Source organism: Haliotis rufescens, unplaced genomic scaffold, assembly GCF_023055435.1.
Source record: "Haliotis rufescens isolate VD_foot unplaced genomic scaffold, xgHalRufe1.0.p SCAF_7, whole genome shotgun sequence".
NCBI classification, from domain to species: domain Eukaryota; kingdom Metazoa; phylum Mollusca; class Gastropoda; order Lepetellida; family Haliotidae; genus Haliotis; species Haliotis rufescens.
This window is the reverse complement of record NW_025964361.1, coordinates 57,991,890-58,005,360: the sequence shown is the minus strand read 5'-3', so window position 1 is coordinate 58,005,360 and position 13,471 is coordinate 57,991,890. Positions and strand designations below refer to the sequence as shown.

At 40.7% G+C, this 13,471-nt stretch overlaps 2 protein-coding genes across 2 annotated transcripts in view; both read right to left on the bottom strand.

Moving 5' to 3' along the window:
• LOC125376068 (multiple epidermal growth factor-like domains protein 10) overlaps positions 1-11,503 on the bottom strand; it is an 86,830-nt gene extending 75,327 nt beyond the window's left edge. Inside the window, exon 1 of the mRNA XM_048387508.1 lies at positions 11,399-11,503. Within this exon, the coding sequence (XP_048243465.1) occupies positions 11,399-11,465 (67 nt within the window). The 5' untranslated portion in view covers positions 11,466-11,503. The remainder of the gene's footprint in view (positions 1-11,398) is intronic.
• On the bottom strand, positions 1,760-2,753 carry LOC125376069. The gene is made up of 3 exons (XM_048387513.1): positions 2,091-2,753; positions 1,890-1,977; positions 1,760-1,800 (listed from the first exon to the last, which is right to left on the bottom strand). The coding sequence occupies exons 1-3, from the start codon at positions 2,529-2,531 to the stop codon at positions 1,778-1,780; spliced, it is 552 nt and encodes a 183-aa protein (XP_048243470.1). The 5' UTR covers positions 2,532-2,753; the 3' UTR covers positions 1,760-1,777.
• Positions 11,504-13,471: the final 1,968 nt, after the last annotated feature.

Here is a 13,471-nt window from a genome sequence, read left to right as displayed (position 1 = left end):
TCATGAGGCTTACAACATTCAAGGCCTTTCTAAGTAGACAGGGGCGGTCGGGTAGCCTAGTGGATAAAGCGTTCGCTCGTCACGCCGAAGAACCGGGTTCAATTCCCGACATGGGTACAATGTGTGAAGCCCATTGCTGGTGTCCCCCGCACAAATGATGTTCTATTATGACTTTTTGACTATTTTGCCGTGGTGTTTCAGGTAAAATTTGACTTGTCCGTGTGTTTGTGACGGGTGCCACTGGTGGGGCAAGATATGCTCACCCTTTCGCGGACATTTGTTATCATCACTATGCTGTCGTCGGAATCGAAAAATGAGATTTCTAATTCTTTAATATGGAAATGTTTTTTGTCGCTCATATTTATATAGATGCAGGGCCTTGAAATTATCGTATTCGTATACATGATTATGGCTCAATAAATAGGATCAGTGTTATGATTTCTTGTACAATCCACACTACGTTATAGTATCAATATACAATTCTTTGAATTCTTAGAATGTTCATTGAGCAATTATTCGAAAACTAAAATTTGATAATGATGTATTTAAAGTTTTGCGCCCCTAATGGCTATTGACTTCGCCTTTTGAATCGAACCTGCAGTGAACTATGATCGGCTGTGTTTGTTGTCGAGATATGACCTTAACCCTCCACATGAAGACCAGCAGGGCAGCAGTGTCCGGCACACCATGATCTGGCCAGCTGGTGAAGTGAAGGTGGTGGACAATCCGTCTCATGCTTTCCTGTCGTCATAAATGATCATGTATCTTCCATGAGCGGATGCTAAACGAACGTTTGACAATAATACGTGTATCCTTTACTACTTCGTTTATAATTCCAATACATCATTACCCTCTGTAAAAGAGAGGACATGGGTGTCCAATTAATGTAAGACATCACATACTGTGTCTCTGATGTGACATTCAGCATGGCTTACCGATAGGTAGCATCGTTCAGACTCACACCTACCTTCTCTTTCTGGACAGCCAACTTGGTGACAGTATAGTTTGCTAGTTGGGTTTGTGCTGCCAGAGTAACTGAAATGTCTCCAAACGTCTTGGTACCCTTGTCTGGCCAATATTGTAGACACTTCATCTTTAACAGAGTTCACATTTATGAATAATTGCATCCATAAACATTTCAAGCTGGGTTTTTAATTTGATTTCATGTGAATACCATCAGACAAATGTAATCTTAGTCAGAAAGTTAAATTACCTCAGAGAACTAAGTTCATACCTTGCATGCTTCCACCAGACCTGTTACCATGGCAATAGTGCTGCACCCCTCCTGCCAGATCATCTTCCAGAAGTCCGTTATTATGTCCGATTTGTAGGGACCTGTACGAGGTTAATACTCAACAAATTATAACGTAACGCGGCTGAGGACGAATTGGAGATAATGTATTTACCCAACTTCTATTCATCTACACTGTGTTCCTTGAGATTAAACGTTACATCCTTTTATTGACCAATCCCTATTTGATATTACCTTGTGCTGCTATATAACGCTTCTCTGACTTGTAACCCTGGACGAAAACAGCGAAAAAAGATCACAGAACGTTAATACAAACAATGGCAATTGTAACATATGTATGTTAAATGTGAAAAATAGTTTTCTCATTCTTTAGTTGAATTTTTATCTTGAACATTCTAACAATACATTTGAAAACATATTTCATGTTGTGGATACTTTTGGCTATTAGAAAATGTTATAACAAAGTTGTAACTCACATCCAGGTAGCTTGCGTTGATGTAGTCACCTCTACTGTCATCACTAGCGTCATGCAAGATCACCCGATTCATCTGGCAGAAACATTGTACATAACATAATATCCTTTAAAAGGGGAGGCTTTCGAGTATTGAAGAATTTAAATACAATATTTTATCCTTACATGGGTAATATCCTTTGAACCTATTCTTCCCTTTGTTCTTCCTCTTTTGTGATTCCTCATAGGAATGCATGAAACCATCAGGTAGACGCTGAAAGGAAGAAATGGCATCTTTCACTAACATGAGGCTGATATGGTTCAACATAGTAATACTTTCAGGTATCAGGTTACAGACTTTCAATATATTTCCTTCCTGAAACTGACCTTAAACTCCTCTTCAGCCCTTTCTGGCTGGTCTTTCATCGCCTGCACTCGTGTCGCAAGTGAGGACACGGAGATAGCATGGCATGCTTCAACATCATCCAGATTGTAGTAACTTCTGTGAGCAAGATCGGGTGCTTCCTGTGGTGTTACCTGAGCTTGGGCATCATAATCTTCTTCATCATCCAGGACGGGCAGACCTTGACTGTCGACTGGATGATTAACATGTACGTTGTCACGTTTGTCCCCACTTTGGTTTTCACGCATGTTAACATTGTGACCATCTGGGGCTGGAGAACCTACAGCCACGGGTGCAGTAGTTGTCCGAGTCTTCTTGGATGACACGACTGGTTTCGCTTCCTCATCAAATCCAACATTTATGTATGTATTTTCTGCATCTGTCCCCAATGCCATATTCACATTAGTTTTATTGGTATCAGTCATAAATTGGGTTCCCTCAATATACTTTAAAGCACCAACGCCAAAGAATAATCAGTCTCGAATATCAGCTGAGAGAGCGTAAAAGGCAAAAAGGTGATGAAAATAATATGAGCTAATTGCTGAAAATCGGTGATGTTGATAGGTGTCCTAGAAATACGTACGCACCTGCCACATTTCACATTTTCATAGACAGCATAAATTGACAATATCATTTTTGATTGCAATAAGTACCTTGAACGTTTTTCGTCTTGGAAGGGACATGTGAAGTCTCTTTAATGACTGATTCATTGAAAGAAGATCCCTATCCTTTCTGCCGTCTCCTTCTGTTTAATGTACAATACATATTTGCTATCAAATCATATAATCTCAACACTTGTATGGAATATTGTTTCCATGGCAATAAAGTAACTGACCTTGTGAGAAGCACAACGAGGATGACCACAAGGGCCACCAGCACAACACCCACTGCAGTTCCTGCAAGAGCTGCGACAGGGACGGTCTGGGCAGGTTCTGATGTCTGGGCATCTGTGCGATGACATGACTCATATATATATATATGTATGCCTGGTCGATGTAATGTGTGTATGTGTCAGCTAAAATACGCTCTCTTACATGGTTATCGTGTCTTAGCTAAATATCTACTGACAATACATTATAAAATCATATGATTGAAAGAATTTGCTTAAAGTGTCCGCATGGCCGAGGTATATGATTTGTATCTGATCCCTTCCCTTTAAGTAACTTGATCAGGGACCGGACACTTGTCCTTCTTATTGACCATACGGTCATTGTGCTCACAAGACTTTGGCCAGTCTGTTATACCATGTTTCCCCCTCACACACATTGTATTTGATATTTCTAACATGATGGTTGGTCTAATTGCTGTTCCTGTAATTCTGTGATGATTACCTTTACACTGGGGTCCCATGTATCCTTCAACACAGCCAGAGGGACACTTGCCTGAATTAGGGTCACATGTGTTATTACCATCACACAGTCCACATTCCTCTTTACATTCGGCCCCAAAATGGTCTGGAATGCACGCTAGAATATGAACAAAGAAAAATGAAAATTATTGAAATCCATGGTTTTAATTTAAGCATGCATTTATAATGAACCGTTATTGGATATGACGAAAGTATTTTCTCATCAACGCAATGGGTTCATTACCTGTGCAATCGTTTAGTGTCCACCCTGTCTCACATCCCCTGTCACAGTCCCCTGTTGAGTTACAGGAAGAGTTTTCCACACAGTGTCTGGAGGCGCATGTCTTGTCACAGTTAGCTCCGTAATGTGGGCTGTCACAGACTACAACACAAACTAGGAAGATATATATTCCACCTCGTCTAAAGTATCGCACGGCGAAAAAATTATTGTCATAAGAACAGAGATGTGTAAGGAGAAACTGGAAAGCGGAAGGAGGGCAATCAAAAGTATATATTAATTTACAACTGTTATTTTATAAACAATAGGAATAATAAGCATGTGCAAAGAAAAACAACAACTTAATTCCCCAGTGACGACAATGACTGTAATCGGAGATAAATAGAGGTAGTATACGTATGGTAACTTCAGGAATGAGACGGACAGACAGATCTTGGGAACGTTGTACTCATGTCACAGTATTTGCCTATAGCACGGATTTATTGCTATACAAAGACAGGATCCATCAGCCTAAATGTCCACAATTGCAGTTGATATAATATTGTACGTAGGTTTATATTCATATTTTACCACCGGCTCCATAACACGTTATTTCATGCCACCGACGAGTGTCAAAATGATCATGTTAACAAAGTTAGCTTCTTGACGCATTTAAAAAAAAATTCAATTACATCAATTACATTACTACATTCGCTAATTGACACCCACGCTGATGACCAAAATAATAATGTCATTCAATAACCTCCTTCACCCGTGTAACATGCTTGTCAGCGATAGCCCTTAACTGCAGCCCTCTACCTTTGTTCGGCTGGTCCCAGGACACACACCTACCTTCCCGGTCTACAGTCTCCAGAAAACACACCTCTGACTCAATCCCCTCGTCTGTATCACAACTGTCTCCCTTCTGTCCCGGTCCACATTGTCAAGGACAAACATCACTGACTTAATTTCCTCACCTGTATCACACCTGTCTCCCCGGTCTACAGTCTCCAGATAACACACCTCTGACTCAATCCTCTCATCTGTATCACAACTGTCTCCCTTCTGTCCCGGTCTACAGTGTCAAGGACAAACATCACTGACTTAATCTCCTCACCTATATCACACCTACCTCCCTGCCATCCAGGTCCAGAGTATCCAGGACACCCACTACTGAATGAATCTCATCACCTGTATCACACCTACCTCCCTTGTCAACACACCGGGAAACACATCGCTGCATCAATCTCTTCATGAAGCTGATAAAACTGGAATACTGTTCAACGCATAGTTAAAGCTAACTCATTCAACCCTTTTGGCCTAATCCTAGCGTTTTGATTCCGAAGAGGAATGCTGACTCACGTGCATTACAAATAGATCAGTAAGGAGGAGAGCGCAATTGGTGCCTTATTCCTGTCTAAATGTCCTGACTGTATTTGCATTGATGTTGTTTTCTCAGTAAACAGCTCATTACAGTACAATCAGCATGGCAAGCTATATTATCGTGGTAGTTAAATTATAATGGCTCGAAATGGCGAATGTTTACTAACACATTAGCAATGTCATACGCAAAATGTTTCTTGTTCTCTATTCAACTTTTATGACACAATAATTTGGATTTCGGTTAACAAAGTACTTAAGTGGCGACTCAAGAGCGGGAAACTCTATATTATCGCGGTGTCACTAAATTGTTGGTGATACGTGTGGATTATGTGGTTTACATCACTTTCTGTTTTGGAATATGCAAATTCAGTATGCATACAAATTAGGTCGGGTCCAAGGACATTGTCCAAACAAGTGAATTCTTTTCTAACCAATTTCGAATGAAGGTAGGGACAATTCCACTTCAAAAACATTCCAGGAACTATCATATAAAAGTTAACGTGTGTTTTTACGAGTAGCCGTGACATAAAGTAACATAAGGTAAGGTGAAATGGGGTTTAACGTCGCGTCCAAGATTATTGCACTAATATAGCGACGTGCATGTACATGTACGTGTGTGTGTTTGTGTGGCTGCTTGTACTAGTCCGGACTGATGCCGATTTATAGTGCTAGCTCACTGAGATACCATGCCGCAGTTTAACATGAATACCCCACTCAGACACAGTATACTGACTCCGAGCCGACCAGTCCTTGTTTTAGCCCCTTAATGTCGAGCGCCAGACAAGGTAACAACAAGTACCATCTTTTAACGTCTTTTGGTATGACGCGGCCGGCGATCGAACCCCGGACCTTCCGCTCTCCGGGCGGACGCTCTACCACTAGACCACAGAGGCGGTTTAAAGTAACATAAAGTGACATTAAGTCCTGTATTCGATCATGCGATGAAATAGTGTGCTCAATTTTAAATAGTTGACAGGGGATCTAGCTTACGAGATTTACCGACAACGCGACAATATAGATCCCGCGAGTCATACCATACTTACCTGCCTACAGTCTCCACGACACACACCACTGAGTGAATCTCTTCACCTCTATCACACCTGTCTCCCTGCCACCCTTGTCTAAAGTCTCCAGGACACACACCACTGACTGAATATCCTCACCTGTATTACACCTGTCTCCCTGCCACCCTGGTCTACAGTCTCCAGGACACACACCACTGACTGAATCTCCTCGTCTGTATCACACCTGTCTCCCTGCCACCCTTGTCTACAGGCTCCAGGACACACACCACTGACTGAATCTCCTCACCTGTATCACACCTGTCTCCCTGCCACCCTGGTCTACAGTCTCCAGGACACACACCACTGACTGGGTCACACGTTGCTTGGAGGCAATGGCAGAACTGGTTGCAGCTATCACCAAAGACTCCTGGGCTGCAAACTTGACATAGAATGATAGTGAATATAGCCATATATAAAAAATACGGAAAAACACCATTTCCAATGGTCGTTTTATTGTGTGGTTACAAAAGTGTCACTGATATATGAATATTATTCGCACTATTGCTTCCACTAACAGGTTATATGCAAGTAAAATAACCAAATAGCCATTCTCAATTGCACTTCAAAAACTTTTGCTGGACAATTTTCCTTTAACTGTGAAAATGAATGAAGATTTGAATGGCGTAATGATATATTATATTCATAGACCCGTGAAGATCCAGGGTAGAATTAGTCTTCAGCGACCCATGCTTGCCGTAAAAGGCGACTATGCTTGTCGCAAGAGGCGACTAACGGGATCGGGTTGTCAGGTTCGCTGACGTGGTTGATGTATGTCATCGTATCCCAATTGCGTGCATCGATGCGTATGATGTCAATCACTGGATTGTCTGGTTAAGACTCAATTGTTTGCAGACCGCCGTCATAAAGCTGGAATATTGCTGAGTGCGGCGCTAAAGAACAAACAAACCAAAGCAAACCAAACTCTATTTATAAGTGTTGTTATCTTTAAAGTGGCTTGATGTTCACTTTAGCGCTCCTTTTTTGTTTTGAAGTGTTTTGTAGATTGAAAAACGAACACTATTGATCATAACCGATTAGCCATTCTCAATGCCACTTCAATTTTTAAAGACAGTTTTATTAAACAGTTCTCCTTTAACTGTGAAATTGTGTGAAGATTGGAAAGGCACAATGACATGCATAACATGGCTGGATGTTCACTTTACCGCTGCTGTTTTTTAAGTATTTTGAAGATTGAAACACTGTTGATCATACATAACCTTATTGACAACAGATGGTGGCTTACAACTAAGGGTGAAACAACATCCATGCAATAAGGAAAAGCATTGGGTTTTAAACATCAACAAGTTGCAACTTGAACTTGACAACTTAAATCTTGACAACTTAAAACGGAATCACGGCGACACTGTTGTCTGGCGCGACCCACCACTGGGAATGGTGTCCGTCTCTGGTCAGGGACGTCCTCGGGGTTTGACCAGTTACCAGTACATCAAATTCCATTCATCACACCCAGGCGTATCTTGAGTAACATATAAGAAGGCCAGTGTAGATCAAATACCCTCAATGAAGTACGAAGCTCATTGACTACAGTTGTGACAAGGAAGATTGATCCGTCGCCCTCTTATACAACAATGCATTCACATTAAGGGTAACTTCCCCTTCAGAAATGTAAGCCGTGGGTGGAAGTTGCTATGGAAACTGTGCCCATGCTTCCAATGACGAGGTCAAGACCCTTAAAAGATTCAAAATAAATGTCGAATATCAAGGCACCATCTGTTGGCACAAATTGAGAAGTTATAAGTCGAACAAATCGGGGCCTAACCATATTCTTATACACAAAAATATGATGTATGGGCATGTTGTATTCCTTTGTTTTTTATGTACATAACTGAATAATTTTATTATCTTTATAATATGTCAATATGATTAATATATTCTTTCTCTCATCGGGAAAGGATTCCTTTAAGATACAAATTACACTTCTGAATATACCATACCATAAATCTCTACCTCACACAGATTCAAGTGTGTGGGATCAGTGATGGTGAAGTATCTCCCTATTCCATCACAGACCACGTTGTAGATACCGTTGCCAGTGTCTGAAGTGTTGGACGGGAAGGTGTAGCAGGGAACACTGGGTGTATTGCTGGTGTTGCTCAGGTAGAGTGCAGCCGTGCGAATTCGAGGAAGATCTGTAATAAGTATCAGTTCAAATACATACTAAATACTAAATTGGCATTGTATTCGGGCAGATGACAATGCTCCAGAATTTTCGAAACGGTTACTGTGCTAATATACTCACAGTGCACAAACGTTATTGTACTTGTATGTACAGAGGTATACAGAGTATAACTAAATGCTTTAACCTAGTTAAACCTAGCTATATTAATATGGCTGCTTTTACATATACTAGTCTGGGCCAGGCAAACCTGTGGTTGACATTATATGCAACATCCCAAGCCGTCTTTGAACGAAGACACGAAGTCAAGTCACCAAGCCTGATGACCCGATACGAAAATACATATCTAACAACAATTAATAGAACTATTCCCATCCTGGTCCCCATGGGGTGACCTGATATGTAACACTATATTATGTAAAGACAGTTTGATCGTGACTCCAAAGTGTTAATGCATAAAAGTCATACGATGTCTCTGATGATATATCCTGACATCATGTATCCTGTAGTCGTCTCCCAAATCCACTCTCCACGAACTCGTAACGTCGTCAGCAGAGTTGAAACAGAAGCCTTGGTACACATCCTGGTTAGAGTTCCCATCTACAGCTTTGTCTGCAGACGAGGCAGGTGTCCACAGTCGAGTAGGGGATGAGGCGTGTCTCCCTAAGGCAACGTTTTCTGTTTTGATACCAACACAACATTTCACTCAAGTAATGAACACAAGAAGTGTCCAGAATAGACATTACACTGTAATAGGCAAACATATCCATTCAAAACCAAACCATACATTAAAAAATCTCGAGTCCTAAAATGGTGTTTATTTTACTTGTTACAGATATACGGTGTACGGATATGTTGACAGACAAGGGCGAATATAGAAAACTTGACACACGACAAGAGGATCGGGTCAGTTACTACACAACACGCAGTACACTAAGTTACGTCCACCTGTGCTGAAATAACCTATGAATACATATAACCTGCATTACGAGTGATTGATTGATTGAGTGAGTGAGTGAGTATGGTTTTACGCCGCTTTTAGCAATTTTTCAGCAATATCACGGCGGGGTACAGCAGAAATGGGCTTCACACATTGTACCAATGTCGGGAATCGAACCTGGGCCATCGACGTGACGAGCGAACGCTTTAACCACCAGGATACCCGACCGCCCCCTCCATTACGAATTATCAAGCGATTTGTATGCTTAAAAACGGTTTTGAAGAAAATATACGCATAGCAGAACAGCTCAGTCAATACACCCACCCACTGCTCTAACCTCTCAACCAGCCAACCTCTACTTACTCACTGGGATTGGGACAACAGGACCTTGTAATACAGTAAGTCGCGGCCACCTTTGCTCGAGTTTCTTTGAGTACATATATCCTGCATTGCATTATCAAACTTATTTTATACTTTTCAAATTGTTTTGAAGAAACATTTACGCAGAGCAGACATGCCCTCAATTCATATTCATCCTGTGTTTCATGGTTTGTCTGCAACATACCAGTGCTCTCTGTTTTCACCAGACTGGTTAACATTTAATACCTGCCTCACTTTGTTCTTCAAGCTGACAGCCTCACACACCCTTATTTAAGTGAAATACTGTCACGTTGAAAACTCGCTCACTCACCCGCCCATCTAACCAGCCACAAACAAACCAATACACACAAGCACTGACCCAACCAGCTAACACCACTCACTCACTCATTCACTCACTCTGACAACCAGCCAAAACCCTACTCAATCACTCAGTCGTACAAGTACCAGAACACCCATCGAAACATATTCTCTCACCCACTCAATAAAACTCACTCGCCCAGCCAGTCATGCTTTTTAATTATATCCCTACCTTTCTGGCAGGTTCCCCCATTTCCTCCAACCCAGCCTCTATCACAGACACGTCCACAAACACCAGTTGTCAGGTTACAGGACTGCCCACAGTGACAGGTGTAGCTACACGAATCTCCGAATGTTCCCCGGGAAAAGGGAACCTGGGGAGATATACCTAGGGACAGTTAAAGCTGCACGAAGTTTGTTCATGCAGCCAAAAGTAACCTGGCCAGTCGTGCAGTCCTTACACTTTACCCCCTTAACGCAAAGCCCCAGACATCGTAACAACAAGTGTAATCTCTTAATTTCTTTTGTATGAAACGGCTGAGGATCGAACCACCGACCTACCTCCCTCCTGACACAGAGCCGGTTTGTTGAACAGATGGTATCAATCAAAATTATGATATATGCATTTTCGTTACATTGAGACATCAGTAAACATCAGTAAACCTAATAATATCCATGTGCAAATGTTATTCACTGTTATATCCTTATGAAATTTTATCTTAATAATGTATTTTTGAGTTGTTTGGAAATACCATACATGTAGATAAGTACAAATCTAATTTTAATTGAAAAAAACTCTGCTGGTGTGAAATATAACTTAGATGTCGGCAGCTTGTTTGAGTCACTCTCATTTCTCAATGGACGTCTCAGAACCTGGATTGTTGAAAACCCAGTTAGCTGTTGGCTGGTATGAATTAAACAAAGGCTGGACCTCCACCAATAGTCCGCTGTCTGGTCAATTCTGTCATAACATTACATCATTTCTATCCACGCTAACACACAAGTTCCGTCAGTGTTATACAAATGTTAGGCAGTGTAACAATTGATAACGTTATATTTTTTTCTAATTAGTTATATTGTAACGTTGTTTTAAAATATCACGTTGCAAGGTCATCGTTTCAGCATGCAGTGCTAACGATGTTCACAACTTTCATCTGAAATATGATGTGCATTATTGTTTACTTCAGATCCTTTCTAAATTTGCCCTCGTATTTTTTATTCAAGTCCAATTTTGTGAGCCATTGTTGTTTTAAGAGTATGATTCAATCAGTGTTAGCATGAGTCTCTGCTCTTGTGATCTTTCTGAATACATAACGTGTATATACTTTTCTGACCATTGTACATCAGCGTCATCTACAACCCTGGCCCCCATCAAGCAACCCATTAACTGGTCCACAATGATCAGACTTACGTACAGTGATTGTCTTAGCGATGCAACAATGATGCAAATTGTGGTAGTAACATTACAATAATCGACATAAACATATAATGTGTATTCAATAAGGAAGCATGATGTGTAACTTACCAATGATAACCTGTATCCAGCAAGCCGATGTGAAAACGATGACAGTCAGTATCCACACACCCGCCATGTTTGACAACCAGGAAGTTGTTTCCGCTTGACTGAATAGCTGCGGCACCTTTCGTTGCTCGCCGTCAAAATGAACATGGGCGTCTATAAGTGAGGCGAGGAGTGCTTTCATACAATGTAAATATCTGTAATGCATATCTGTCTTTGTCCTGTATCGTGCGAATAAACACAGAGAAGGCTCAGATTTTATATTCAAGCAAACGTTAAGTCTCATTTCAGTCAACTCAACAACTGACATTGATATGTTTGGCAGTTTTATGGTAGGCAGTTTTCAAAATATGTCCTACATTGAAGTGTATTTTAACACATAACATAGACACGTTTAAGGCCAAGTCACACTTTCAGGTGGTATGTTATTGTTGAGTGGGGGGGCACGGATGGCCCAGTCGTCTAAGGCGCCGCGAGTCGCTGTGCAGAGTTGCGTCCCTTGCATACCAGAAACCTATGATTGAGGGTTTGAATCCCGGTTCGTCCCGATTATGTTTCTAGGTTTGTCAGCACCATACCCTTGTTCGTGGGTTTCACCGAAGTGGTAAACGTCCGAGACCTGCATCCCTTAGGGCTTCCCTCCCACATTTAGTTGACACGCCGTGATATAACTGGAATACTGTTAAAAGCGGCGTTAAACCCAACTCACTCACTCATTGTTGAGTGTCAGATATATGTCACCGCATATGTCGAGGTCTTTTCATAAAGTGAGAAAACATCTTAAATGCATGTCTGTCTTCATCCTTTATCATGAAAGTAAACATAGAAAAGGCTCAGAATTCATATTCAAACAATCATTAAGTCTCATCTGGTTCAAATCGTCAAGGAAAGGATATGTCGATGTACAGATTTCAAAATATTTCGTAAATTAAGTGTATTGTAATACACAACATCACATTTTGTGATGGTATGTTTTTGTGTTGTTATGTGTCCCATTACCGATCCCCGCATAAAGTGAGAAAAGTATACCTCCTCGGTTTATGAATTAGACATGATCACTGTTTTACATTAATATCATGAATCAGACAAAAACAATAGGTGTTCTGTGTGTAGGAATCATACACTCTCCCTCACTGAGATATGGTACTAATGACACACCATGATAATATAATTAATGAGAGTGACACGCACGACTTTTGTGTTATAGTCGTCATCAGCAAGTGTAACTATCGACGAAATGGAGAGTATTGAAGCAGATGTTGCATGCGTCATTTTTAAGACAGTTATAATTCCGAAATAGTGTCGATAGGTGAAAACATCCATACAGAACATGATACATTGTGACTGTATACTGTGTATTCGAGAACACCTGAAGTGTGAATTTCGGGTGGTTTCATAAACGTTATCGCACAAAGCCAAGCTGCAGTACACAAATAGCGAAAAATGCCATCAGGAAATCACACAACTTCCTCCTGGTGTTAGGTGCCATGATTATAAATAGGCTATTTAAGTACATTATCATAATTTATCATATATTTCCACTTGAAAGGATTTATATCACAGCATGGTGTGATTTCGTCGCAGTGGATATCACAGAGAAGTAGTATACTTCCCTGTGACAATATCAACACTAAACAATGCCAAAACTTATTAAAGTGGGTTCGAATTTGAGTGTCGTTATAGGTTTATCAGTACATACATACATAGATACACCTCTTCGTGGGCTTCACAATGTGGTAAACGTCTGAGACTTGCACCACGTCGAGCTTTCCTTCATACCAAGCCGTGATATTACTGAAAGTTGTAACCGAACTCACTTAATCAATGCAAGTTACATAAAATATAGTGAGTGAATGTATCTGCTTATTCCTTATTCAAATGTGTGGATAGTTATACACGAAATATCAATTTTGTTTAAAAGTTTGGTTTGTGTTTATAACTCAATTGGAAATAAGTAAAGAACTTACATCATGTGTGAAGATTGTTCATGATTCACCTGTGTTATGGATAATCACTTTACAGCAATACAACGCAATATCTCTTCAGGCGATCGCGTGTATGTACTATATAATACGCGTG